The following is a 27,140-nucleotide window of genomic DNA, read 5'->3' as shown; positions in this document are numbered from 1 at the left end:
TTTCCAAGCTCCTGACCCATTCTCTTAAACCAGGAGTGGCTAAGTCATGACACATGTAGCAACACACAGCTCTTACTAGCAGTGTGCCTCACAATGTGAAAAAAATAATGTAAAAAACACTTCCAGACATTATAACCTGGGCTTCAGTGTGACAGGAACTTATGATCTGTATTTAAACTATCTTTTAGCATCAAATTAGTGCAGGTAAGTAGAAGCATTAGAGATTTTTGTGAACATTGATTTCATAAAAAGACAAACTTTTATTCATTAATCTATATTATAAACAAAACTGTTTTCATTTTTTTTTTTTTATTACAAGTGCTTAGCACAATATTCCTTTACATAATTATCAAAACATTTGGTGGCACCAGGCATATGTCAGTGGTGGGGAAAGGATGGGTACTGATTCCAGTAGCTTCTGAAATCACGGTGGCATGTGATGCTATTTTCAACATATGTGGCATGCTTTGGGAAAAAGTTGGCCACTCGTCCCCCTTAAACCAATAAACTTACATTTATACCTAAATAATTTACATGGAGTGAATGATTTAATTTCTGGTTTTCACAGTTAATCCAATTAGAACATCTACTTTAGAAATGTTGTGTGTTGTATAAAGAAATTCATAGGGTATAAGTTAAATTTATATTACAATTATTTATTCTGAACATGGGAAGTGCAGAATAAATAACCTTCTTTGGTATTTATTCCATACATGGTGGAATAAATACTCAAGAAAATTTCCATTCCAATTTTGTGTAATTCTAAAAGAAAATGTCTTATAAACTACAAAATGTAGTTTATAAAATACTGACAGTATATTCACTTTTTATATATGTTTCTTCACTTTGCTATTATATTTGCTTACATAAAATGCCACAATTCTAATTTGATGCTAAATCCTATCCAAAAGCTGTTCATTGTACTCCTGTGAATTCTTGACTGCACCTTCACGTGAATAAGTGTATCCGCTATATTGATCAGGTAGTTTTATCATACACTTAAGATTTTAATGTACCATGCACTGAAATAAGTGTTTAATGAATTAATGAAATGGTAATTGAAAAGTTCAAGCAAGATAAAATAAAAATTTCCATATCACAGATAATCTGCAATATTATTTGAAAATAAAACCTTAACTAAGCAGTTATTGACATAAAATGTTAGCATGACATACAATTCAGAAATATTAGAGGGAAGGCCTACCTTCTGTGACAACCCCCCCCCTTCCCAGGAATGACAAATTATACTGCCTGAAATGTACTAATTCCAGTGAATACTGAGGAGCATGAAAGAGAACACTAACATTATTAAATATTAATTTAGAAGCAGAATTAAATAACTGCATAAAATGTTTGTTGGTGGCTGTTTACCACACTTAGCTCACAGTTATGTCATAAGATTATGTAACCTACAGTAATATACATAGAACTTAAATTTTTGCTTTAATGCTATATCAGCTATGTTTTCATAAAAAAGGAAAATCTAGTTTCTTTGAAAAAAGTTAAACTGAAGTGTGATAAAAAATATTTTTAAAAATTTCTGTTCTAGTTTTTGAAACAGTCTATCATTAAATAACAAAGAAACTAACTGATTACGTTAATATTTAGGGAAACTCACATTTAAAAGAGATTTGGAAAATAATTTATCAAATTTCCATAAATTGTATAAACTGTTCTGAGTTCTACTTACTTAATGTGTCTTATGGTTTGAGAGATTTTTGTCTCTTCTTCAATAACCTAATTGACTTTGAAATGCTTCAAAAAGGGAACCATGCTCTAGAAAGAGAATGGTGAGCTCTACATCTGCTTTCATTGTGGTACATTCAAAAAGCATGATTTTTCCCCTCATAGTTATGTATGACAGTTTGAAAATAAAATTATGTAATTTCATATTAAATAAAAAAGAAATTTCATTATAGGCAAAATGTAGTTCTTTCAAACCAGTCTGTCTATATATATATATATATATAAACAATTTTCTTTAATGACTGGATATTGTAATTTTGTTTTATAGTACTATGAATTCATTTTCACTATTGCAGAAATTCTGAAAACAGAAAAATTATGCTTACCGATATACTCTTACTGCAGCATATAATTAATCATCATAAATTATAAGTTTTAAAATTTTTGCATAAAATATTCAAAATATACTGTACAGTTGCATATTTATACTGAAAATCTTATTTATATAATGATTTAATTGCAAGACAATTATCAGTAAAAGTTCCCATATTACAAAAATAGTATTTTTTGTTTTCCTTTTTTTTTTTTTTTTTTTTTTTTTTGCAAAAGGCAAATAATGGTTAATATTAAAAAATAATAATAATAAATAATCTAATACAATCTGCTTGATTGCTCAATAACTGACAAACTATAGCGTAAACTGTTCCAACCTGCTAAGGTACAGAACACAGTTTTCACTTGTTGATCTTATGTTTATTAAAAAAAAACAATTTCATTTTAATATATCTATATAGGCTATAACACTAATGATAAATAAATACTACCATCAACTTTAGTTTTTTCAATGATTTAGCACAATAAACTATTTGTTGTAAAAGTTCTTGTGGGTTTATGATCCTGTAACTTAAAAAAAATTGTGTAGGATTCATACAAATGATAAATATATTATGCTGGTTGTTTCGATATTTTTTTTTTTTTTTGGCACAAAGCAGATTTTACTAGAAGAACTTAATGCAATAGCAGCATTACTGAAAGTGTTACTAAATATTATAGCACAGCTCTACAATCCCTTTAAAGAAACTTTTTTCCGCATGATGTATTAAATTACAATAGAATATCACAAAGTATTTCAAGGAAGACAAATGACTATCAATTAAAAACACAATGCAGCCTTACTAACACACCAATTTTTATCATATAAAAATTGTAGTGTCAAACAAAAGTCTGACCTCAACGACGAGGACAAACAAGTATTATTTTAAAAGGACCAACAGCTATACAAAGCTCTGATTAACAATGACACATAACTAATGCAACATAAAAATGGCAAAAATGACAAAAGACACTCTTTAAATGTGGATTTACATGGACATATGAAATGCACTCATGAAAACATGTATGTGCAAGTGTGCATGTGCACACACATGAACACTAGGGATGTACATGAGTTAGAACCTTATTATTCATTAGAGTTCCTCATACTAGATGGCAAAATAATGACTCAACAAATCCAACTATAATCAGCAGTATAGCAATTATTATGCATGTAGAAATATTCTGCATTTTTTTTTTTTTTTTTTTTTCCCAAAGAAATACTGATTTATATTTATATTGGCAAGTATACACATATATACAAAACTGTATTAAGTTCTTTGTACAATTTGGACATAAGTAAAAACTATGCATACATATATAACAAAAATTAAATATACTCACTATATAGTCTTAGAGCAAATGTCCTTAAATAACTTATTTACTTAATACAAAAGTAGATTGAAAGTTCACCTTTTCAGTAAAATTTTTCAACTCAAGTTAACAGTATAACTACATAAATCTGCATTTTTTTAAGGCTTCGGGAAAGTTACTAAGAAAATTATCAGTAAAGAATATCTGCAAAATAGGAACTGTACTTTTTGTTGAGGCTATAATTACACTTTTAATAAAAAAATAAATTACAATTGGCAAGTATAATAATACAGTTCATGAAAACAATGATAAGAATTGATAAAGAACCAAATTTCTAGTATTTTATTGTTCTTTTTGATTTAATTTATTCATAAAAATCTCTAAAATTACTCTTTGCTATATTTCTAGGACTTCACAAATTATTTAACTTATTAATAATTTTGCCAGCTGCAAAATAAAACAAAACAGTAGTACACAGTTTATATGTTACATTCATATACAATTAATAAGTTTCTATCACTCTTTATTAAGCAGTGAGGATTGCAGCATCTTACTTATTTTTAAAATTTAAATGGAAAAGTTGAAATTTAACACTAAGTATTTTGAAAGGGGAAAAAAAATCAATCCTTATAAAACACAGATATCTTCTCATAAAGTCTGATGCATATAAATTAATAGCATACCCATGCACACCCCTAGTTATAGAGGACTAAAACTTCCTGGCTTGTTTGTTTACATCACAAAACATTTTTAACACTCCTCAAATATGTACACTATGTAAGTCATTTCCTAATTCTAACTAGGCCGGCACTGCACAACACTTGTCTCCCTGCCTTCTGCTTCTCCATCTCCATCATCAGCATCTAGAACACCAGGGATGCGGTATCCCATATTCATCAACATTACTTCAAGTGGGTCAGCATTCATCCTCTTTTGATTAGCTGTAGCTGCATCTTCAGAATCTACAACTTCTCTGTCCTCCTTTGATCCATCCTTATTCAGATTTAAAAAGAAAAGAAAAATCAAAAGACCAGAACTTATAACTCATCAAATGGGCAAAAAAGTATAACTTGATATTTAGAACTTGTCTCTTTTAAAAAACTGATATTCCTTGTACAAACAACTGCTTGGGTAGTGAATGCTACAAACAAATCAACAATAGCTCCAAATAAATAATAATGAAAAAAAAAAGTATGGCATAAAATGCATTATAATTTCCACTTTGTCCTTTCTGCAATTAAACAATTTATAAACATTGTTATAAAAGTACAACAATGTATACATTGAACTACATTACAAGCATTTTTTTTTTTTTTTAAATTGAATTTTCCTTATTATCTGATTAATAAATTAAAAATAAATGTCTAATTAACTAATAATATATAGAAGTAATTCTTTTCAACTCTGCATGTACCTTTCAGTGTAATATTCATTCAACGTTTTATGATGTATGGGGGGGGGTCCCTCGTTATCAAAGGATAATTAGTTCCAAAAAATTCTACTTTAAACAGGGACCAAATTTTCATAATGTGTATTATGTACTTGCAAATAGTAAAAAATGGATTGAAAGAACTGAAAAATGAGAATTATTTTATGAGACATTTTTTATTATAATATGTCAAACAATGTAAGCTTAAGTAAAGTTTATTGAAGTTACACTATTTTTCAGTTTTACAAATAAAGAATGAATCCAGAATTTTTTTTTTTTTTTTTTTTTGCTGTATTTTTCAGATAAAGTCAACTTCGCACTTAGCTTTTGCTGCAAGATCATGAATAGGGTCATTCTCACAAAAATATTCAAGTGCTCAGTCAATTTTTCAAGGACTCCCTTTAATTTTTAAATCTCGTAACTGCAGGAACTCGGATACTGGAGACCTCCCCCCTGTACTTATTTCCTTCTGGATTTTAATACAAATTGAAATACAATACACGTTCCCTGGATCTTCAGTTATTAATATAATAAACATATACTAATAATTCACTATTTGTATATTTATTAGTTTATAAAAAACAACTATTTCAACGGCATACACTCAGAAATTTTCAGTTCTGCACATCTGCCATATGTCCATTCATTCCTTCAATTAGCTCAGTGCAACATCCAGTGCTTCAGATATAGTATATAGATAACCTGTGTGCTATGTATGAAGAAGAAAAAAAAAAGGGGGGGGGGGGGGGGAATGGAAATAATAATTACCAGATTTCATCAAATTTAAATGAAAATTGGGATGACTTGGCAAATTTTTCTAATACAGCCAGCCAAATGTAAATTTTCATTCACTGGAAGCAAAGTCAAACCTTCAAAATCTGACAACCCATTATCCGCCACCACCTATCTTTCAGCTATGTTTAGGAAAAAAAATAACAAATTTAGTCCCCTGATTGGCCATTTGCCAAAACAATGGCAAATAAACAATCTTACTTTTTTGTCTTGGAGAAAAGTTTTTTTTTGCTGAATTCTAATGACATTCAGAAATTTGTTAGGTCAAGGCTGTCCCACCTTCAAACCACTGAAGCTATACAGCATCTTTGGTGCCAACTTGCAGCATGCATTTATAAAAAAATTTATTCATTTCAATATCATCATTACCATCATCATCAGCCATTGTCGATCCACAGCAGGATGAAGACCTTCCAACACATTTACAGCAACTGTGGTGTTTTGCTTTCTGCTGCCATTATACACCAGCAAATTTCATCAATCCACCTCATCTTTTGTCTTTTTATTGGATTTTTAGAGTCAAGCGGCATCTATTTCAAAATTTGTTTTGTCAGTTCTCCTTGATATATGATCAGCTCATTTCCATTTTAAGTGCTTTGTTCTTTCAAAGATGTCACAGACCTTGGTTTGTGGTTGAATCCATGCATGTTTTTCAGTCCCTTTTGGTTATTTCCAAAATGCAGCACTCATACTTCATGTGACCCACAGTCTTTGTAAAGCTTTGGCATTCAATGTCCATGTTTCACAACCATATGTTAGGACAGGGAGGGTACACTGATCAAAAACTTTTAATTTGAGGCAGAGTGGCAAATTTGTCTTCAAGACTATATTAAGCTTTCCAAATGATTGCCATCCCAATTTTGTGTTTTTTGATTTCCATCAAGATGTTTCCTGTTGAAATTTCTTGTCCACAGTAAATATACATTTCCACTTCTAGTTCTTATCCATTGGCCATGATCTCCTTTGGTCTAGTATTGTTGAACATAACCTGTGGTTTCTTGATATTCATCTTCAAACTGAACTTCTTGCTTTCATGCTACTATTCTTCCAAATCATTGGCAAAGAGAATAATATCATCTGCAAATTGTAAGTGATTCATTTAATCCCCATTTATCTTGAGTCCTTTATCCAAATTTAGCTTGGAAAAAATTTCTTCTAAACAGGTAGAGAACAGTTTTGGGGAGATTGTATCTCCTTATTGGATGCCTTTTGCTATATTGATCTGAACTTTATCACTGCTGATCCATACTGATGCAGTCACCTTTTCATATATTAATTGGAGAATATTAATGTAAGCTCTGTTTACACCTTGGTTGATTAGGGCATTGATTATGTCTCGTTTTGTGACAGAATCAAATGCTTTTTCATAGTCAATGAAGGTTATTATTATTATTATTATTAGCCATATGGTGCAAGGAAGCTGAGGCTTATGCTGCACCAGCCAAAAAAAAAAAAAAAAAATTGAGTTACCCGAGGGGAGGGAGGGGAAGAGAGAGAGAGAGAGAGAACAAGAGTCAGAAGTAGAAGGGAATCACAAAGAAAGAGAAGAATGATGATATCCAGCTCAGAACCCTGGGTGTGCCAAGCTATACTCACCAGATGTGAGACCCTGGAGTTGTATTCATTGTGCTGCTCTATAACTTGCTGCACTGTTTGGATGTGATCGGTTGTACTAAAGCCGCTTCTGAAACCTGCTCATTCTTTGGGTTATTCTACATTCAGTATTATGCCTATTCTTTTTGAAAATAACTTTATGAATACATTGTAGACAACTGATAAGCCTTATTGGTCAGTAGTGTTTTAAATCTGCCGTGTTTGTACATTAGAATGGCTTCTGCATTTTTCCATGCTACTTTTTTAAATAGAAGGCCTTTTTAAAAAACTAGAGCTTTACATACCGGCTAGCCTCCAGCTTTGCCATTTTCCGTTGATTTTACATCTTCTACCAAAATTTCAGGTACAGTTTCTGCACCTGGTATTGGATCCAGTTGTTGTCTTTATCCTGGAGGACGTTACTGCTGTTCTCCTGTGCAAAAGTAATTTTATCTGGTTCTCTGTTAGGTGAAAATATACTGAATTTACTATCTCCTAGTTCACAATGACTGCCAGGCCAGGATCATTCTGAATAGGTGAGTGACTGTTCAAATTTGCACAAGATTTCAACAACTCCTTATATTATTTTTTTAAGATCTTGAACTTCCCATAATATTTCCATATTATGGGAAGTTCAAGATACTTCCATAAATTACGGAATTCAAAGCAAATTAAAGCTAGAGGCCAAAGAACAGGAAGAAAAAGACTAACAGAATGCTACTTTATCAAAAGGCGAGAAAAGGCTCAAAAAAGGCAAAAATCGAAAGAAAAGAAATGACATGAATATAACAACCTCAAATCACAACAGCCACATGAAAGAGCAGCGAAAAGAGAACTTTTCTTCCATATTATCAAAAAACCTGCTTTCATTTAAATAAATGCATTTTTAATGTTATTGAGGAAACAAGAATACTTTTTAACTAAAGTCAGTGGATTAAAATTATTACATATTAATTATTACTTTATGCAATAAATTTAGTATAATATACTAGAATAATATCATGATTTGTTCATAGTACTCATTAGTCATTGCAAAAGTAATTAACTGCAAACACCCTCAACTAACATAACACAGCAGGAAATATACATTTATATAGTGTTAGTGAAAGTTATAGAAGTCCAAACTAAATGTCCCTTAGTGTCATGAATGGTCTCAATAATTACCAAGGTAATTATTGAGAGCAAACATGGTGCTATAATGGAAATTTATATGCATTTTGGAGGGAATAAAAAGTTGGACATCAAATTTATTTAAAATGCTTTCAAGACAGATGACATGACAGGGAAAAAAGGAGGAAGTGGTCCTCCTTTTGTCTGACTTCTGGTAAACTTATTATATGTGGATAATGTTGGGGAAAAGCCAGAAAGAGAATTAGTGGCATGTTCCAGGATAATGATATCCTAATTGGCTGTTAACATTCACTGCATCTTTGGGAGTGGGTGTGTCTCTTTCAAGGCAAGTTATGGACAAAGAAAGAGACTGCGGATACTGTAGCTATGGAAATGGTCATCAACTCTCATCAAAGTGCAACTAGAGCAAATGATTTAACTTAGTGTTCATCATGTGCTCATGGAAAGATTATACTTTTTTTAGAATCCTGCAAGTTCACTGTATCAGAACCACACCTGAATCCTCCCCCCCCCCCCCCGCAAAAGTTGTTTGAATCAAGAAAATTTTGTATTAATTTTTTACATATCAGTAATAAATTAAAATTTTAATAATTTATATTATAAATATTGTTATTATTTATTGTATTAACATAAAATAAATCATAATATTAATATTTTACTGTATTGTATATAATATATAAAAATACAAAAACAAAGGGAAAAATGAAGCATATTCATAATATAATTAATTTTATAAATTTTTAGCAAGTTGCTCTCCAGAAACAGAACAGCAACAGTTTCCTGCTTCAACTATATTCTTCTTCTTCCTTGGATTATAAATCCACATGCAGAAAACTCTTTTGCTTGCTGCACTGGCACTACTTGCAGAGTTGGCAAGAATTAAATCCCTTCTGTTCTCCAAGAGATGGGAGGAACGACGTGACAAAGACTGAATGAAACTGTATACCCTAAAATGTTACCTGTCATATCTACCAAGATGATACCATATAATTTATAAAGATTGTATAATTAGCCAAAAAACTACAATTCCATTCACAGTGGGGAGGGATGCATCACTTGTATCCCCTCCAACCTCTAAATACACATTTTTTTAAATTATATAATCTATTTTTTCTAAATGTTCTTTCTGTATTATATTTTTTTAATTGTGTACTCTATTATTTTATATCTTCTTACACCTTACATCTTCTTTATATCCTTGGACTTGGTGCATCATGTGCATTAAAAATTCAAATCAAATACACTTTCTAAAATAGTTTTAAATAACAGTAAAAAACTAAAATGAAGACAATTTTGTATGTATGACAATAGGGCAGTAAACTGTACAGTAATTTTGAATTTACCACTATGAATGAAATCTTAAGTTAGTCTTATTTTAATCTGCAATTTTTTCGAAAACTTTTAATGACATTCTTTCAGTTTCGGGCCAAAATATTTCATTTTTAGTGCAATTCAATTCCTAATTATGAAATACTGAGTGCAAATACCATAATATAACAATAATAACATCAAAATCAGAGATAATTCAGAAATCACAAAAGCACATCTACAAGTCTCAAATTTTTGTCTATCTTTCACACCAGGAAATGCAATATTGAGAGTGGAGTTAAAAATAAATTTAATTCTAGAAAACTAATTGTACCTTTTAAGTCAATGCACACAATTTATAATGATAGCAGTGGAGTACCACTATGTGTAATTGAAATCACACACATACACACAAAAAAAAAAAAATTATACACACCTGATAACTTAGAAAAGAAAAAGAAAATTGCAATAGCATACATGAAACTGGCTAGATCTGCTAATGCAGCATTTCACAAACTGGAGGCCACGGTCCCCTGGGGATTCGTAGACCCCCAGGGGTCTACGAAAATATACTGATAGAATCACAATGAATGTCATTTTAGAACATTACTTATTTTTGATAAGATTGGTATATATAATTGTTATACATATTTCAAATTATTTGTTCTATATATAGCAAATTCATGATAAATTATATATATATAGGGGTCGGCAAACATGTTTGATTTTTGAAGGGGGTCCGTAAATCTCAATATTCTGAGAACTGCTGTGCTAATTGTTCCCTTCATTTCACAGATGCTCCAAATATCTATTGTGATATGCTATAGCTTTTAACATGCATAAGAATAAAACTAACATTTGGCCAGTGCCCTGAGGCAGTTATTGAAAAATTATTGCCCCAACTAGTAAAAGAATTAAGCAGAATTTTATATAATCTATTTTTTCTAAATGTTCTTTCTGTATTATATTTTTTTAATCGTGTACTCTATTTTGTATCTTCTTACACCCCACATCTTCTTTATATCCTTGGACTTGGTACATCATGGAGTAAGCAGCCCATGTGCCATAATTATTCAATTATTATATTATTGAATGTACTCCAATATCCAAATCTGCTAGAAGCTATTCCATCCTGTCCCCACCAAGTGAAAATTAAACAACTCCAACTAGACCTTAGAACTTTGATACATAGGTTACAGACTTTTTTTTTTTTTTTTTTTTTATGAAAAAAGCAAACACAAGAGGTATTAGAACCTATAGTATTTAGTACCATGCTTGGGTTGAAGGTTGAGAAGACGAAAGAAGATATTTGTTGACATTAGACTTGAACTTCTGTACACTGTAATTTTCAGGAAATACATATGAAGGAAGGTTGTTACAGAAAATGGCAGTTGAATGAATACACAAGGAAGATGAAAAGTTGGTTCTGTAAGTTTGAAGTTGGACAGTAAATGGATGTTGGATGGTGGTGGCACGTGTTCGGACTGTTTTGAAAGAGAGCAGGAATTATAGAAGCCAATTCAGAAGAACAGTGCCCATCAAAGTCTCTGTAGAAAAGGCATGCAGCTGAAACAGTATGTCTATGAGACAGCGAGTGGAGAGACTCTGTTAGAGATGAGTAAATTAACCTACTGCCCTCTTCTAAATGGAATCTAGAAGCCTGAAAGAGGTTTTGGGGACACCGCCCAGGATGTGGTAACAATATTCCATGGTAGGGCGGATTAGTGATTTGTACAGGATGAACAGCTGTTTTGGAAGAAAAGTAATGCCGAGCACTAAAGAGAAAACAAAGTTTTTTAGATGCAGAGTAAGCAATATTTTTAATGTGCTTGTGCCAAGAGAGATTAGAAGTCAGGGTAATCCCAAAAAGAGATATATCAACTTGCCTAGAAATCAGAGTGTCACCAAAGATAAGCATAGGAGCGGAAGAAACCTTTTTGCGGGATAGTAGTAGTAGTGGCACGTGATGCAAGAAAGCAAGTGTATGAGCTTATGCAGCATCAGCCAAAAAAAAAAAAAAAAAAAATCACACCATTCCCTCCAAATGCCTGTCCAGTTCCTCCTTAAATTTATTCAACCATCAACTTCAATGACAAATGGAAGTTTGTTCCAGCAATTACCCACCCGCTGGCTAAAGGCAAATTTCCGCACATCTATTCTACATCTGTCTTTTCTTAATTTGAATTTATGCCCCCTTAGGTTGTAATCTGAACAAGTGGAAGGATTCCATCAGAATTCAGCGTGCTCAACCCATTCAAGGCCTTATACACCTCAATCAGATCACCATGCAGGTGCCTAGTCTCCAGCCACTGCAATTTGCAGAACTTAAGCCTCTCTTGGTAAGAGGATCCCTTCATTCCCCTCACCAATCTTGTTGCCCTTCTCTGTACACGCTCAAGTAAATCTACATCCTTCCTAAAATGAGGCCTCCAGACCTGTACGCAGTACTCAAGGCGTGGCCTGACCATTGCCTTATACAGAGGGACAATCACCTCCTCCCTGCTAGAAAAATTCCTATATATCATTGACAAAACCCCATGACTTGCCCTGGTAGCCTGTCTGCATTGCTCAGAAAACTTCATATCTGACGGCACAATTACTCCCAGGTCTTTTTCATTTTCTACCACCTTAAGCGTAGTACCACACAGGTGGTTCGTTTCTCTGGGGTTACTTCTACCCATATGCAGTACTTTGCATTTGTCAAGGTTAAACTTCAGTTGCCACTTCTTAGCCCATCTGCCCAAATTATCTAGATCCTGTTGTAGTAGCACACTGCCATTACTGTCATTAACAACCCTGCCAACCTTTGTATCATCTGCAAACTTCGACATTAAGCCTGATATACCTTCATCAATATCATTGATAAATATACAAAACAACAGTGGACCTAACACCGAACCCTGTGAAACTCCAGTAATAACATTAGTCCATGAAGAGCAGCACCCATTGATTACCACCCTCTGTCTTCTCCCACTTAACCATCCTTTTATCCATTGTAGCAACTTACTCTTAATACCATTCTGCTCCAATTTGTACAATAGTCTTCCATGCGCAACAGTGTCAAAAGCTTTCCTGAAATTCAAATATATGATATCAAAATTATTTTTTGCATCCAGTTCCTTTGTAACCACATCATAATATCCAATGAAATTTGTCAGACAAGACTTTCCCTTAACAAACCCATGCTGTGTCTAGATTATTGCTGCAGTCTTGTCTAGATGATCCTGCAATGCATCTTTAACCAGTGACTCCATTATTTTACCCGGAACAGAAGTTAAACTAACTGGTCTGTAATTACTCGTGTCATGCTTCGATCCCCCTTTGTGAATTGGGGATACATTTGCACATCTCCAGTCCGTGGGAACCTACCCTGAGTCCAAGGATGCTCTCATAATTATGGCTAAGGGTTTGCTTAGTTGCTTTGCCGCCTCCTTTAATATAACTTGATAGATCCCATCCACCCCAGGTGCTTTTCTTATATTTAACTTCAACAATTTCTTCTCCACTTTGCTTTCAGTTATTACAAAATCATTAAGTATCCTGCTACAATTTGATAACCTTCTGCCATTTTCAAACCTTAATAATTCCTCATGTGTGAATGTAGAGGTAAAATACTCATTCAGTTTGTTTGCTATCTGAGCAGGATCATCAACACCCGAACCATCGATGTAAAGTGGACCAATCAGATTCATCCCCTTCCTTTTAGAGTTTATATAAGTAAAGAAATCCTTGCTGTTTTTCTTAGCATCTTTTGCCAAGGATTTCTCGTAATCTGCCTTCGCCTGCCTAACCTCCTTTGTGACCTGATTACAGACTAGCTTATATCTGCCATAGGCTTCTGAGTTGCTTGAAAATTTATATGCATCCCATACATTTTTCTTCTCTGTTACGAGTCTCATTAGTTCACCATTTGGGCCTAAACCTTGAACAATATTTCTTAATAGGTATGAAACTTTTAGTAGCATTCACGATTAATTCCTTGAATGCTTCCCACTTAGAATTTACTGTTGGTAACATCGTCAGTTTATCCCACTGTACAGAATTTAAAAACTGTCGGAGACCACTGTACTCACCTTTACGGAAGCAAAAACCCTTTACCCCTGATGGTAATTAAATCTTTAAGTAAATCCCACATCAGTACACTGTGATCACTGGCACCTAGTGGTTCCTTTATCTGCAAATTCTAAATACACGAATGATCACTACTGATAACCACATCAAGAGTATTCTCTCTCTGGTTGCCTCTCGAACATGCTGCTGCAGAAAACAATCATCCAATAAATCCACAAAAGTCTGACTAGTGTGTGAATGACCAACCCACAAGTTTCAGTCAATATCTGGGAAGTTAAAATCCTCCATTATAAGACATTCAGATTTACCAGCCCAATCTATTTCTCTGTACAATTGTTCATTGTACTCATTCGAGTCATTAGGCCTATAACACACTCCTACTCTTATTTTTGCTTTCGCAGTGTCACACCAAACTGACTCAACAGTGCACTGTTCATCTATATCAACTGGATGCACTTCTTTTGATTTTATGTTTTTCTTAATTAACAGCATAACACCTCCTCCCTTTCTATCCTGTCTATCCTTTCTGTACACATTGTGCTCCGCAAATTCCAGTTCAAACTCCTATTCCTAAAATCCGTCCCCGAAACCCCCACACACCACGCTCCAGTTCGCTACTTATTCTAATAGAAGTCATGCAAGAATCACCTTCACCTCTGAAGGTGAAAAAAATACCCCTTGAGCCTTGCACATTCTTTCCAGGGCCGAATTGATTGACAAGGCTCTCATCATATACTCCCTTCTATCGTGTCTAGGCAGAATTGCAGACACTTTTAAATTCAACCCTAATTCTCGGCTTTTGTTCAACAGTGACCTGTACTTGTTAAGTAATTCTGCCAGTCTCCTACTCCTAATATCATTAGTGGCAACGTTTACAACTGTATCACCTTTTGTGCCCTTAAGAGATGATATCCACTCTACAACGTCATCAACCTTTGCCCCTGGCAGACATACCCTGGTCCTGTTCCACCTATCCTTTTTACAAAGCATGTTTCCCGTTTCCCTGACAATAGAGTCACCAACAACTACAAGTTCCTGTGGGACCAGCGCATTCTGCCTTGGTGGTTGCCACTGTGTTGCGTGATGACTAAGTGCAAGCTCTGGCGTTGATGTGGGCAGCTGAGAGCCTGATGGGGCCCCTCAATTTAGATCTTTCAAACTCTCATATAGGCCCATAACAACGCTGAGTTGTCGCCTGATTTCCTTACACTCCTTACATCGCACGCGCACACAAAGACATCCCCCATGGCAATATCATGTTCCGTTCCAGAGAGTTCGGCAAACATTTCACAAGTCGCACGTTTTTTAAGGCTCTGATGCGTTGGAGAATCACCCCCCCCCCCCTCAGTTCTCCCCTGAGTCACAGCACTCCTGCCACTTTGTGCCCGTTGCTTTGCTGCTCTAGTTTGGGGCATGATACTTTAAATTAATAAAATCAATAAATTAAATTAATTAAATGTCAATACTACGCTATCTAATAGAAACAGTGAAGCGTATTACTCTATAAATTATACGTTACAGCTACCTAACTACTTCAATTAAAAATTTGAATTCCCTACCACTATATACAAAAACTATGGCTGCAAGATTCGAATGAAATAACGGTTTTACATATATTAAGTATTACGTATATCTACAAAAACTGTTTATCTAAATTAAAATAAAAATAACCAGCGTAACTATAAGACTACGTATTAAGTACAATATAAAATAACAATTATGTAAATAAAAAGGCAAACACTTATCGTTTTTTCGGAGCCTGCAAATCACAACTGTAATTTTTAAAGAGAGTCAGCGCCCTCTCTATATATAAGACAAGACTGAGTTTTAGAAGGATTGAAATCAACTAAGTAGTCTTTGTCCCAATGGAGAATTACTTGGAGATCGGCATTTAAGGAATTGGTAGTGGATATTCGAGAGGTTGAAGCTGATTGGGCAGGGCAAGGTTTCTCAAAAAGGAAAGTGGAATGCAAAGTGCTATCATTGGCAAAACTATGAATAGGACTTCCAGTCAATGGCAGAAGGTCATTAATATACAAGAGGAAAAGAGTAGGGGAAAGAACTGAACCTTGGGGAGTACCAGCATTAGCGGAGAAGTTAGAAGACAGAAAGCCATCTACCATCACCCTCACTGAGCGATCAGAGATAAAACTGGACAACCAATTACAAAAAAACTGTTGGAAAACTATAAGATGGAAGCTTGTCTAGAAGACCTTTATGCCAAACATGATCAAAAGCTTTTGAGATGTCAAGAGCAACTGCTTATGTTTCACTGAACTTTTCCATTGAATTTGTCCAGAAATGACTAACATAAGCAAGAATATTACCAGAGGATTGACATTGACAGAATTCATACTGGCGATCGTTCATCAGATGGAAGGTTTTTAGGCAATTTAAGAGTTGGCGGTTGATTGATTTCTCCATTATTTTAGAAAGAGTAGAAGTAATTGCAATGGGATATTAATTGGATGAGAGGGATTTGTCACCCTTTATACGAACCAGCTGGATATGAGCAAATTTCCAAGCAGAAGGAAAACCACTTTTCGAATAAGAAAGTGAAAAAAAAGCAGCAAAGAACAGGAGTAAGTTCAGGAGCAAAGGTTTTGAGAACACGTGGAGAAAATACCATTAGGATCTGGAGCTATCTTAGCATCAAGATTCGTCAAAATCCGTCTGACATCCTTTCGACGGATGACTACAGGAGGCATTGAATAGAGCATGTAGGGAATGGTGGGAGTTGTTTTACCAAGATCATTAATACACGAGCTGGAAGAAAAATGGGATGCTAGCAGGTCAGCTTTATCCTTGGCTGAAGTGACAACAGAACCATCTGGTTTAGACAGAGGTGAGAGCAGAGATGGGTAAAAGTTGCAGCCAATAGCTTTGGCAAGAGACCAGAATGTTTGTCTACCATTATGGCAAGAAGCAAGTTCTCTACCCTTAGCCTGTTCAAAATCTAGTTTGGACTGATTAATAACTTCTTTACAATTGTTTCAAACTTTGGTAGGCAGAAAATGAAACTGAAAAATTGGAAACAAGCCAATTACAATATGCAACATTCTTCTCTTGAACAGCTTTAGCACACTTATTGGAAAACCAGGGTTTAGATGAAGGACGAGATTTTAAAGTGGAGTGTGGAATAAAGGATTCCATTCCTACAAGAAGAATTTCTCTGACACGATCTGAGCAAACGTTGACATCAGAAGTTTTGAAACAGTAATCCAACCAAGGAAAAGAGGAAAAGAAATCTCGTAGGTCATCCCATTTTGCATTCTTGTAATGCCAAACAACACGAGGTTGGGAATAGCCATGAAATAGACTCCATTGGAGAAGAGAATCACCAAGTTGCAATCTGAGGTGCCTAAAGGACCACCTACTTCGACTGTATAGTTAGAAGGGTTGTTTGTGAGAAAAAGATCAAGGCTGTATGGTTAGGCTTGTAGGTAAATGAACAATCTGTGCAAGGTCATTAGTAATAGCAAAAGCCTCATCTTCTCGACCAGCTGGGTAGGTGTGACTAGAAAACGGAAGCCAGCTGGAGTTGTGAACATTAAAATCACCAAGGAAAATTATCTCACTGTTAGGAAAGTTGGACTGTAGAAAGTCAAGTTGCAAAGAGAGGAAGTCAAAGAGCTCCAAGTGATTAGTGGAGTTGGGAGAATGGTAGAGACAACAGATGAATTTGACTGAATCTGGTAGAGAGATTTTAAGTCAGAAAAGATCGAAAAGAGGAGATTCCAAATTACCAAGTCTCTGGCAGGGAATATTGGAATGGACATATGCAAAAGTACCACCTTTGAGGTGAAAGGAATCATACAGCGAATAATTTTGGCAACTTAGATGAGCAGTAGTTGAATCAACTGATAACTGAGATTCTATCAGAAAAAGTACATGGGGTTTGGCAGACTGCAAGTGGAAATGGACATCATTGAGATTAGAACTGAGACCACATATATTCGTGAAATGAACTAGAAAGTGTTTGGGAGGTTTAGATCTTTTCGTAGATAAGCTTAATCTGTTAGTTTGACAATTCGTGGTGTATTCAATAGTAAGAAAAGGTGGGGGAGGGCATGCTGTATGAAGTAATGAAATTTTTGGATATGGCGTACACGTGGCAAGAATATACTCAGCTCCTTAACATAACGTGGCCCAGACAGTGCCCCCACATACACACTACTTGGACTCCCTCCAGTCACTATCTGGCAGAGTAGAGGTAGAAAGATTATACACTAGCTGATCCAGAAGCCTCCTTGAGAGTTACCAATAGGTTCGGTCTGGTGTACTAACTAACGGCCAGCCTATGAATGCCGTTTTTGAGCTGTACCCTCGAAATGTAAGGAAGATTGGATCTTGCCATGATGTCCATCATAACCTCAAAAGTCATCAGTCATACTGCATGATGGAAGAGATGGGGAAGGGCTGACCATAACTTAGCTCTGGAGACTAAACATGGGTTCCATCACTTCAAGCCGGTGCAATAAGCAAAGTGGGGGTATTGCACCGGTTGATGAGTCATCTATCACCTAGACTGTAACCTATGTATCAAAGACTGACTGAGTCTGATTATTTTCCAGGTAAATAGAGTGATTTTTAAGGTACTGGTGAAGTTGAAGCCACATCCATAATGACAACAGGTTACACAAGTTGAAATGAATGATGTGGTATGGGACTTGGATCTACTGAAGAATTCAATGCAGCTCCTAAGCTCTGGGTTGAGCGATAAGAATTTGTTGGCACTTCAGTGGCTTGGTAAAGTGTAAAGAGAACTAATTCCCTCCTCATTGCTGCCAACTTTTAACTTTTGAAAAATTGAAGTTCATGCAACTGAAATGGGAGAAAACTTTTTTTTTTTTTTTTTTTTTTTTTTTGGCCAAAACAGGCAGAAGATGAGATTTATCACAAAAATCAGATGATTAAAAAAAAAAAAAAAAAGTCTTTTTTTGGAAAAACCAGGAAGTTTTTTGAATTTCACACTACACTAGAAATTCAATTTCACTCACAACACATTAAAATACATACACAGGATTGTCTATCAGTATAGTATTATGCTCTCAAACATTAGCTTACCTAACATTTCTCTGTCTGGAAATCTGTTTGGATATTGCTTGCTTTAAGAAAGTTACTGCAGACATTGCCCCTCTACAGAAATGTTGGGTCAAAGTTTTTTTTTTAACAATAGCCCTGTCATCAAGAGTATTTCCAAAGCTTCACCAGAAACAGAAGATCTGATTCTGGTAAAGTTTTGGAATATCAGCAAGACTTGGAATAATTTGTTTAATTTCAAACATCCTTGTGCACTTTCAGTTCCCCAAACAAGGACAATGTACATCAATTCTTCTTTCACAATAGCTGCAAAACATCTACTTACTTATTTATTCTATATCTTCAATAACACCAAAAAGTACTGGAAACTTATAAACAAAAAATTTCAAATTTGAAAATGATGCACTGCCAATTGAAATTTGTGCTACAGCAGCATTTATAAGAACATAATGAATGTAATTTTTTATTTGGAACTTGTGTACCATGTAGCTATAATGTACTTCCTCTCTTAATCAGAATCGTCTCTTGTTTTAAACTCTCCATAACTTTGAAAATAGAAATGCCTATGACTAAATCAGTATCATCCTTTTGGTTTAGTTTGTAATAGTAATCAACTTCCAAAATGGAAATGGAAGATTTAAAAACTTAGTATACAAAATTTACATCACATTCTTCAACATATCTAGGAATAATAACTTCAGCTCATGGATGTGAGTGGCATTGGATCAAAGGACTATTTTAGAATTTTCAAACCATAACATTTAAAGCAAACAAGCAAATTGCTTTATTCAAGCCAGAAGAGAGGAACACAAACAGACTTTACACACGAGTAACGATAACATGCCTAGAGTGTTATCAGGTTATTTTATTTTCATCAATATTCTTTTTTATTTTCATCAATAGTCTGCAATTGAAAAGTTCTTTTCTAGGGAGGTCATTAATTTGTCTTCTTTCATTTTTGAACTGGATTTGGATAAGTATCAGCGCCATTCACTTGTTGTTCCTGTTTCTAGTAACTGCAAAGTGCTCTTACAGCTTTTCTCACCTCTTCTTACCTCTGTTAAAAAGACTTGTCAGAAATCATCAGTGTCCTACCAGTCTAGTTAGTTTTTTTTTTTTTTTTTTTTGTTTTTATCTTACTGAAAGATACTATTTATTAGCTCTGCATCATGCATCACACAAACACAATGAAATGAATTGCAAAATAGGAATCTGACATTCCCATTTTGTAATGAAGGCTGCCCCTAATGGCCAATTCATTAATGAAAATAAGCAGATATTTGTACAATTTTTAAAACAATTCCAATCTAAAAATAATTTTATTTTCTTTTTGCAAAAAACAAAGATGGAAAAATATTTGTTACTGCAAAGTGAAGGAGAAAAATTTTATTACAAACTGTTATGACAGTGAAAGTAAGGGAATTAAATTAAATTGTAAAAAAAGGGATTAAATTAAACAAAAAGACAAATTTTTTATTGTAAACCTGGAGAGCCGATAGCTATGCCTTCTGATTCAAGCAGGGATCACTTGACTCCTATAAAGTGTTTAACACGTTGAATGCCGACTACGAGTTGACTCGAATTGCTATGATCTGCCTTTCAGGCGCAGCTACAAGCATATTCGTAGCAAATATGTGCAACTGATGGATAGTTGGCTTCTGGGATAAGAATGAAAAATGAACCACGGCATCAGGAAAACAAAATTTATTCACGCAAAGAAATATTTTCTTCACACAAAGAGCTAGCCTCTCTTAGCACACTGGACAATAATAGCATGTTCCATGGCATTTTTTATTTCTCGTACATACTTGACATGGCTTAGTCAGCTGTGGTTTTTTTTCAGTTGGTGGTATAGCCAACTGAAATTCTAAATAATGAATTTTACGTTCAGACCTAATCTTCTTTGGAACGTTTAGAATTTTTTCTCCAATCAAAGATTCAATGTAACTTTTCCGTCAAGTTACGGGTTCCACCATAAAATGTTCGAAATTCAGAGAAATCCGTAACTTGATGGAAAAGGGTGTATGCGTTATGCATATATATTTCTATAATATGTAATGCAGTTTTTTGTGGACATCTGATGGTTTTTCTTAGCACTGAATAATATGAGAGCATTTGATCCAATCGATCTATGAACCAGGACCTTATGACTCGTCAAAAAACCCTTCAAATTCCGAGTCACTGATATTAGCATAGAGCTCAAGCTCTTCTTCAGTCAGTGATCTCTTCTTATCCATGTTTTATATTCTTTTTAGTACATAACAAAGTACCAAATACAATGTACTCGGCAAAGTCTGTGTCACTGCAGGGGATTTATGCACAGCACTGATTCATGTACAGAGAATTCTGCAAGTTACAACATGTCTGATTTAATTGAGTTAACTTGTAGTTGGCTGCCACGAAGAATTTTCTATTACATACAGCAACTATGAGATAATTCACGATGCTTTTTTTACAACAATAAGTTTTTTTTATGAGTTTTGGTGATGAATATATATTATAATTTGGGTTTTGAATAATTTAACATGCCTAACTCAAATTGGCGTCGGCGACCAGTTTACCCAAATAAGCCTTGGCAGTCAATGTGTTAATCAATACATTAAATGTTGTGTCATTCACTAGAATAGAATTCTAAAAAAAGTGAAATAATGTGATCATGAATGAATAGTCTGGTGATTTGAAGATGCTAACCATACTACTAACAAATATCAGATTAAGGCATGGCCAAAATGAACTAATTTCACACCTGGAAGCAAAATGCCATCAATAAACCACTGGTCCCACCTAGCAAGGTGTTTATGCCACTGCTACATATAGAACTGGGACTGATGAAACAATTCATCAAAGCCACAGATAAATATGAATGCTAGTTTTTGAGTACATCCTTTCAAGATGTTTTAATATAAGTGATGCAAAACTCCATGCTGGAGTTTTTTTATGGACCATAAATCAGTTGTTTGCTGCAATATAACTTTAAAATATTCTATAATGGGGACTGCTTAGCATTGAGGAATGCTTTGAAAAACGTCGACACTTACAAATAAAAGGATTACAAGAGCCGAGTGGTCAAGAGCACAAGTGCAGTAGCACACACTCTTTGAGTAGACCGGGATTCAAGCCCCTGACTACTAAATACAATTAACATTTGTATTAATTGATTTATTGTAAACCCCACTGATCTGGTGGTTGTGCCAGAGTATAAACAAGAACAACATAATTCTTTTTTTTGCAACATGAGTGCAAAGGTTCCTTTTCTGTGCAGCCACACACAACACCTTGGTACAGTGAGTAGTGAAGAGTACGGTGAATATTTTCAACAAGAAATCAAGATTATGGAAAATAGATAGCTGGGTAAGCAAGCTTATGCAGCATCACAAAAAAAAAAAAAACCCAACTTCATATTTCACCCATCCATTCACTCCAAAAGTTTTTCAAAAGTTCTTCCTTGAATTTATTTAAGCTATCAACTTCCACAACAGATGGAAGTTCGTTCCACGAATCAATTACCCACTGGCTAAAGGCAAATTTCCACACATCTATTCTACAATTGTCTTTCCTCAATTTGAATTTATGCCCCCTCAGGTTTGTAATCTGAGCAAGGGGAAGAATCCATCACTATTGAGTCTGCTCAAACCATTCAAGGCCTTATACACCTCAATCAGATCACAGGAGACTAGGTACTTGCAGGTACCTAGTCTCCAGATGCTGCAATTTGCAGAACTTAAGCCTGTCTTGGTAAGAGCACCCCATTTCCCCCCTCACCAATCTTGTTATCCTTCTCTGTACTCATTCTAGCAACTCTACATTCCTTCCTAAAAGGAGGCCTCCAGACCTGTACACAGTACTCAAGATGTGGTCTGACCATTGCCTTATACAAAGGGATAATCACCTCCTTATCCCTGCTCTGGAAGCCTGTCTGCACTGCTCAGAAAACTTCATATCTGACTGCACAATTATCCCCAGGTCTTTTTCATTCTCCACTACCTTGAGTGTACTACCACACAGTTGGTACATTTCTCTGGGGTTACTGCTACCCATATGCAGTATTTTTGCATTTGTGAAATGTTAAACTTCAGTTGCCACTTCTCAGTCCATCTGCCCAACTTCTCTAGATCCTGTTGCAGTAGCATACTGTCGTTAACAATCCTGCCAACTTTTGTGTCATCTGCAAACTTCGACATTAAGAATCAAATTGGTCAGGCAAGACTTTCCCTTAACAAACCCATGCTCTGTCTGAATTATTACTGCAATCTTATCTAGATGATCCTGCAATGCTTCTTTAACCAGTAACTCCATTATTTTCCACAGAACAGAAGTTAAACTAACAGGTCTGTAATTACTCATATCACTCTTTGTGAACTGAGGATACATTTGCACATCTCCAGTCCATGGAGACCTTCCCCTAAGTCCAAGGATGCCATCATAATTTTGGCTAAAAGTTTTCTTACTTCCACTTTTATTTTATTCTGTTTTTTCCACTTTGTGCAAAAAACAGAATAAAATCAACTGCAGATTTTAATTAAACACCTAAACACTACAAATGCACCTATTTTATTAAAAAATGTAGATGTCTTTTAAAAATGTATAGTAGTTTAACATTCATTATTATAAACAATGATTTGTAACAAAAGTCAACTTATATGACAGCCTGACATTTTTCAGAGGAAAAAGAGATGATATATATCTGTTAGAAATATTTTTTCTTTAAAATTCAGTTATATAAAGGCTGTAAAGGTTATATATTCAGTTATATAAATACTGTTTCTTTAAAATTCAATTATATAAAGGTTGTAAAGGTTATATATTCAGTTATACAAATATTGTTTCTTTAAAATTCAGACATGCAAATTGAAAATGTTTCATTCTATGTGGGTGAGTGTTATCATTAAGAAACCATATCCAAATTCTCACGTGCAGGAGCAAACTCCTTATGCATAGGAAAAAACCAAGCCACAGTGATTTTGCTTTCAGCTTCTTAGCATGAACTTTTTTCAAGAGAGGTGATAGTGGTCACCTCTTGATTCTGTTGCTTTATTGAAGGGTCATATCACCAAGCCAGCAAAGTTGTCAACAGGAAAGTATACTATGACTGAATGTGTGAACATTAAATAGTTTTAATGAAAGTAAGGAATTGCATTGGCTTCATATATACATAAAAGAAATTAGGTGAGCAGCTGTCGATTTAAAAAATAATAATAATAAAAGTTAAGGAACTCTTGAGACATAACTTGTATTAATAAATTTACTGACATAGATTTAATTTATCAACTTTAAATACTACAAGTAAGTAGCTATAATTACATTCTATTTTTGATTCTTTTATATTTATTTATTAAGGCAACTAATGATTAGGCCTAACTTGCACTATTGTATACTGTAACCATGTTAAAATGCAATTTTTGTAGATTTATTTTTGTTTTCCAGTTTCTTCCAGCTGAAAGCTGAACTGTAATAAATATTTCCCACTTTCCAATTCAGAAAGTAGGCAGATATGCATATGCATCCAATAAAGCATTATACTGGTGTGGAAGGGGAAAAAAAAAGAACCGAAAGGAATGGTTCAAAAAAAAATTTTCCTGTGCAAATATTTCATTGTATTTATCCTTGTGCAAAGTTTGATATTCCCTTTTTAGAAATGAGGCATACAATTCTATCCCATTATACTAAAAAAAAAAAAAATTCCCACTTCTTAAATATATCCTTTTTTCTCTTTTAATTTCCTCTTAATTTTTGGCACTAACGTAGAGACAAATTTCTATAAAATAAAATATTTCTTAATGTATTTAAATTACAAAATTAATAAATTTATTTTTTCAGTAAATTTAAATTACGAAGTTTATTGCTGAACCAGAACACATTTTATAACTGCAATAAAATCAATGAGAGGAGTATGGAAAATGAACTGGCTGGTCATGTCATGTGAAGTCCTCAACAACATGTTAAAATGGAATAGTGTTTTCTGGAAAAATGGTGCAAGTGTGAAAAATCTAAATTTGGATTCTCTTCCAAAATGCGTCCATATATAGCTAATGCTGGATAATATAATTACCTCTGGTCTTGGACTCCACAGTCTTACTACAGGATCAATACCACTAGTTGCCAAAAGGCAAGTGCTAGAATGTGGTTGTAGACAGTTAACAATGGAATCATCTCCCCTGAGAACACGAACAATATTCGTAGTTTGCCGATCCCACATAAAAAATGATCCATCATCTGAACCAGCTACCACATACTGTCCAGAGCTGAAACAGAAAAATAAACAAAAAAAAAAAAATTAAGAAAAACAGATTATATGATAAGCTCTTATCAACATGCAATTTATACATATCCTCGCCTAAACATGCATCATTTCCTTGTTGCCATCTGATGGCAATAAGGAAATGGTTATGGTCTTTGAGTAAAGTATGTGACCACTAGTGTGCATGTTATCAGATAGAATCCATATGCAACACCAAAAAAACTGCATGCTTCACTGCTAACTGCATCATTTGTATACCAGCTGCTTTAAGCAATTACAATGAATCTGTAAATGTTTTGGCCATGGATGGATGGCTGTACAGAGTACAACAAGGAATTTATTTACAATGTTTGTACTCATAAACAAACTCGCAAATTCACCGAAGCTGTGAGTTTCTGATATCACAACTACCTTGTTCTCCTGATTTTATTTCCTGTGATTTTGACTTTGGAGTTATCTGAGGGAGCTAATTTACCATGCAGCTCAACAGAATTATAAGAGCAGCATAATATACCATGTGGTAAAAATATTCAACAGAGACCTAACACGGTGGAAACTTAATTATGAACCACCCTATATATATACCATTCAGTTTTCATCAAATTATGGATCAACAAAAACAATATTTTATCAGGTGATATTAATTCACTTCATAGGATACTCCACAAAAGACAGTTTACAATTCAGAAATGAAAAGAGTCAAACAAAGTGATGTTCGCCCTAGCTGAACAGCATACCTGCTTGGTTCCAGAAACAGAAACAATATATAATAAATATTCTGAAACAGGAATGAAACCAGATATTTCATTCTGGCTTCATTCTAAAAGTATTTCTTAGAAGAACATTAATATGAGAGAGAGGCCAAACGCTTCTAATAATTACAACAAACTGATCTTCTCCAACTCCACTAGATGTAATGAATTCAAGTTTTCTATGTCTCTGTCTTAAGTTCTTTTTATAAGTTTCTATTCTGAGTTTTAATTCACAGTCAGCATGAAGACAATGACTCAAAAGCTAACATTATGGCTCCTGACATTGTGCAAATGGCCTACTAAAGGAACATACCCCCCACCCCACCCACATGTGTAAAGGTGCACCTTCAGGGAGAATGGGTTCTAGTTCAAGTCTTCTATTTCATCTTAATTAATGCATTAAACCAAGCAGAGTTGGAAATGAGTTTTATATTAGTAGTGTTGGCTATTTTGATATATATTAGTATATATCAAAATTATTATTATTTAATTGTTATTTTGCTATCTGCAAAATGCAGATAGCAAAATAAAGAGTCTAAAGAAAAATTGCACACATTAATATTCATGATAATGTAATGGGGTAAAAAATAAGAGAAAAGAAACAATGAATTCCCAAAAACTGTTTGCATTACTGTTCGAAACACAAAAGTACTTCAACAAAATCAGAGCCCTTCAAATTCATAATGTTTAAACTCATGATCAGCAATGTTATTCCATGCAGTATATACAAACTATAATGACCCTTTTTATAGAACAAATACAAATCATTCTAGAGTGAGTTGCACAGAGATATTTTTTACATTTGTACTGATAAATTGCATCAAAATAAGGCCAGCACCTTCAATGAATTGCATCATTTAAAAATCTATGTAACAAGAAATTGCAACAAACAACTCCCATTTTTATATGATGTTAGCATCCAGGCTGTGTGTCTGTGAGATGCAGCCTGGATGCAACAAAGAAAATACTAGTATATGCTTTAAATCAAAGCCCACTGACAATTAATCTATACAGCAGCAAGAAGGGAAAAGGAGAGGAAGGTACTAAGTGTATCAACAAAATCCTGCATAAAATGGATGAATTAATTAGTGGATGAATAAAAATATAAATCCATGGATCTGTCACACCCCATCTGGTCATTGAAGAGTTAAAAGAATCCAACACGAATGCACAAAACACCTACAAAAAAAATTTAAAAAAATATGAGATGTGTTTCTTCACTTTACTGTGATATGAATGCAGTACTAGTAGTAGTAATAAAAGAAGTAGCGCAAGTAGAAGTAGTAATAACAATAGAGGCATGTGATGCAAGAAATCAAGCATATGAGCTTATGTAGCATCAGCAAAAAAAAAAAAAAAAAGAATTCCACACAACCATTCCCTCTAAAAGTTTGTCCAGTTCCTCCTTGAA

General features: G+C 34.2%; 1 protein-coding gene across 2 annotated transcripts in view; it reads right to left on the bottom strand.

Annotated features, from left to right (window-relative positions):
- Window positions 1-4,016: 4,016 nt before the first annotated feature.
- adp (WD and tetratricopeptide repeats 1) overlaps window positions 4,017-27,140 on the bottom strand; it is a 273,490-nt gene continuing 250,366 nt past the window's right edge. For both annotated transcript variants that reach the window (XM_090383632.1, XM_090383640.1), the window contains exons 15-16: window positions 24,789-24,981; window positions 4,017-4,365 (exon numbers count right to left, since the gene is read on the bottom strand). In XM_090383632.1, coding sequence (XP_090239758.1) covers window positions 4,168-4,365; window positions 24,789-24,981 — 391 coding nt within the window. In that variant the 3' untranslated portion in view covers window positions 4,017-4,167. The remainder of the gene's footprint in view (window positions 4,366-24,788; window positions 24,982-27,140) is intronic.

Source organism: Mastigoproctus giganteus, chromosome 1 (assembly GCF_048544385.1).
Source record: "Mastigoproctus giganteus isolate SK-2022 chromosome 1, ASM4854438v1, whole genome shotgun sequence".
Classification (NCBI taxonomy): domain Eukaryota; kingdom Metazoa; phylum Arthropoda; class Arachnida; order Uropygi; family Thelyphonidae; genus Mastigoproctus; species Mastigoproctus giganteus.
This window is presented reverse-complemented; position numbering and strand designations above follow the sequence as displayed.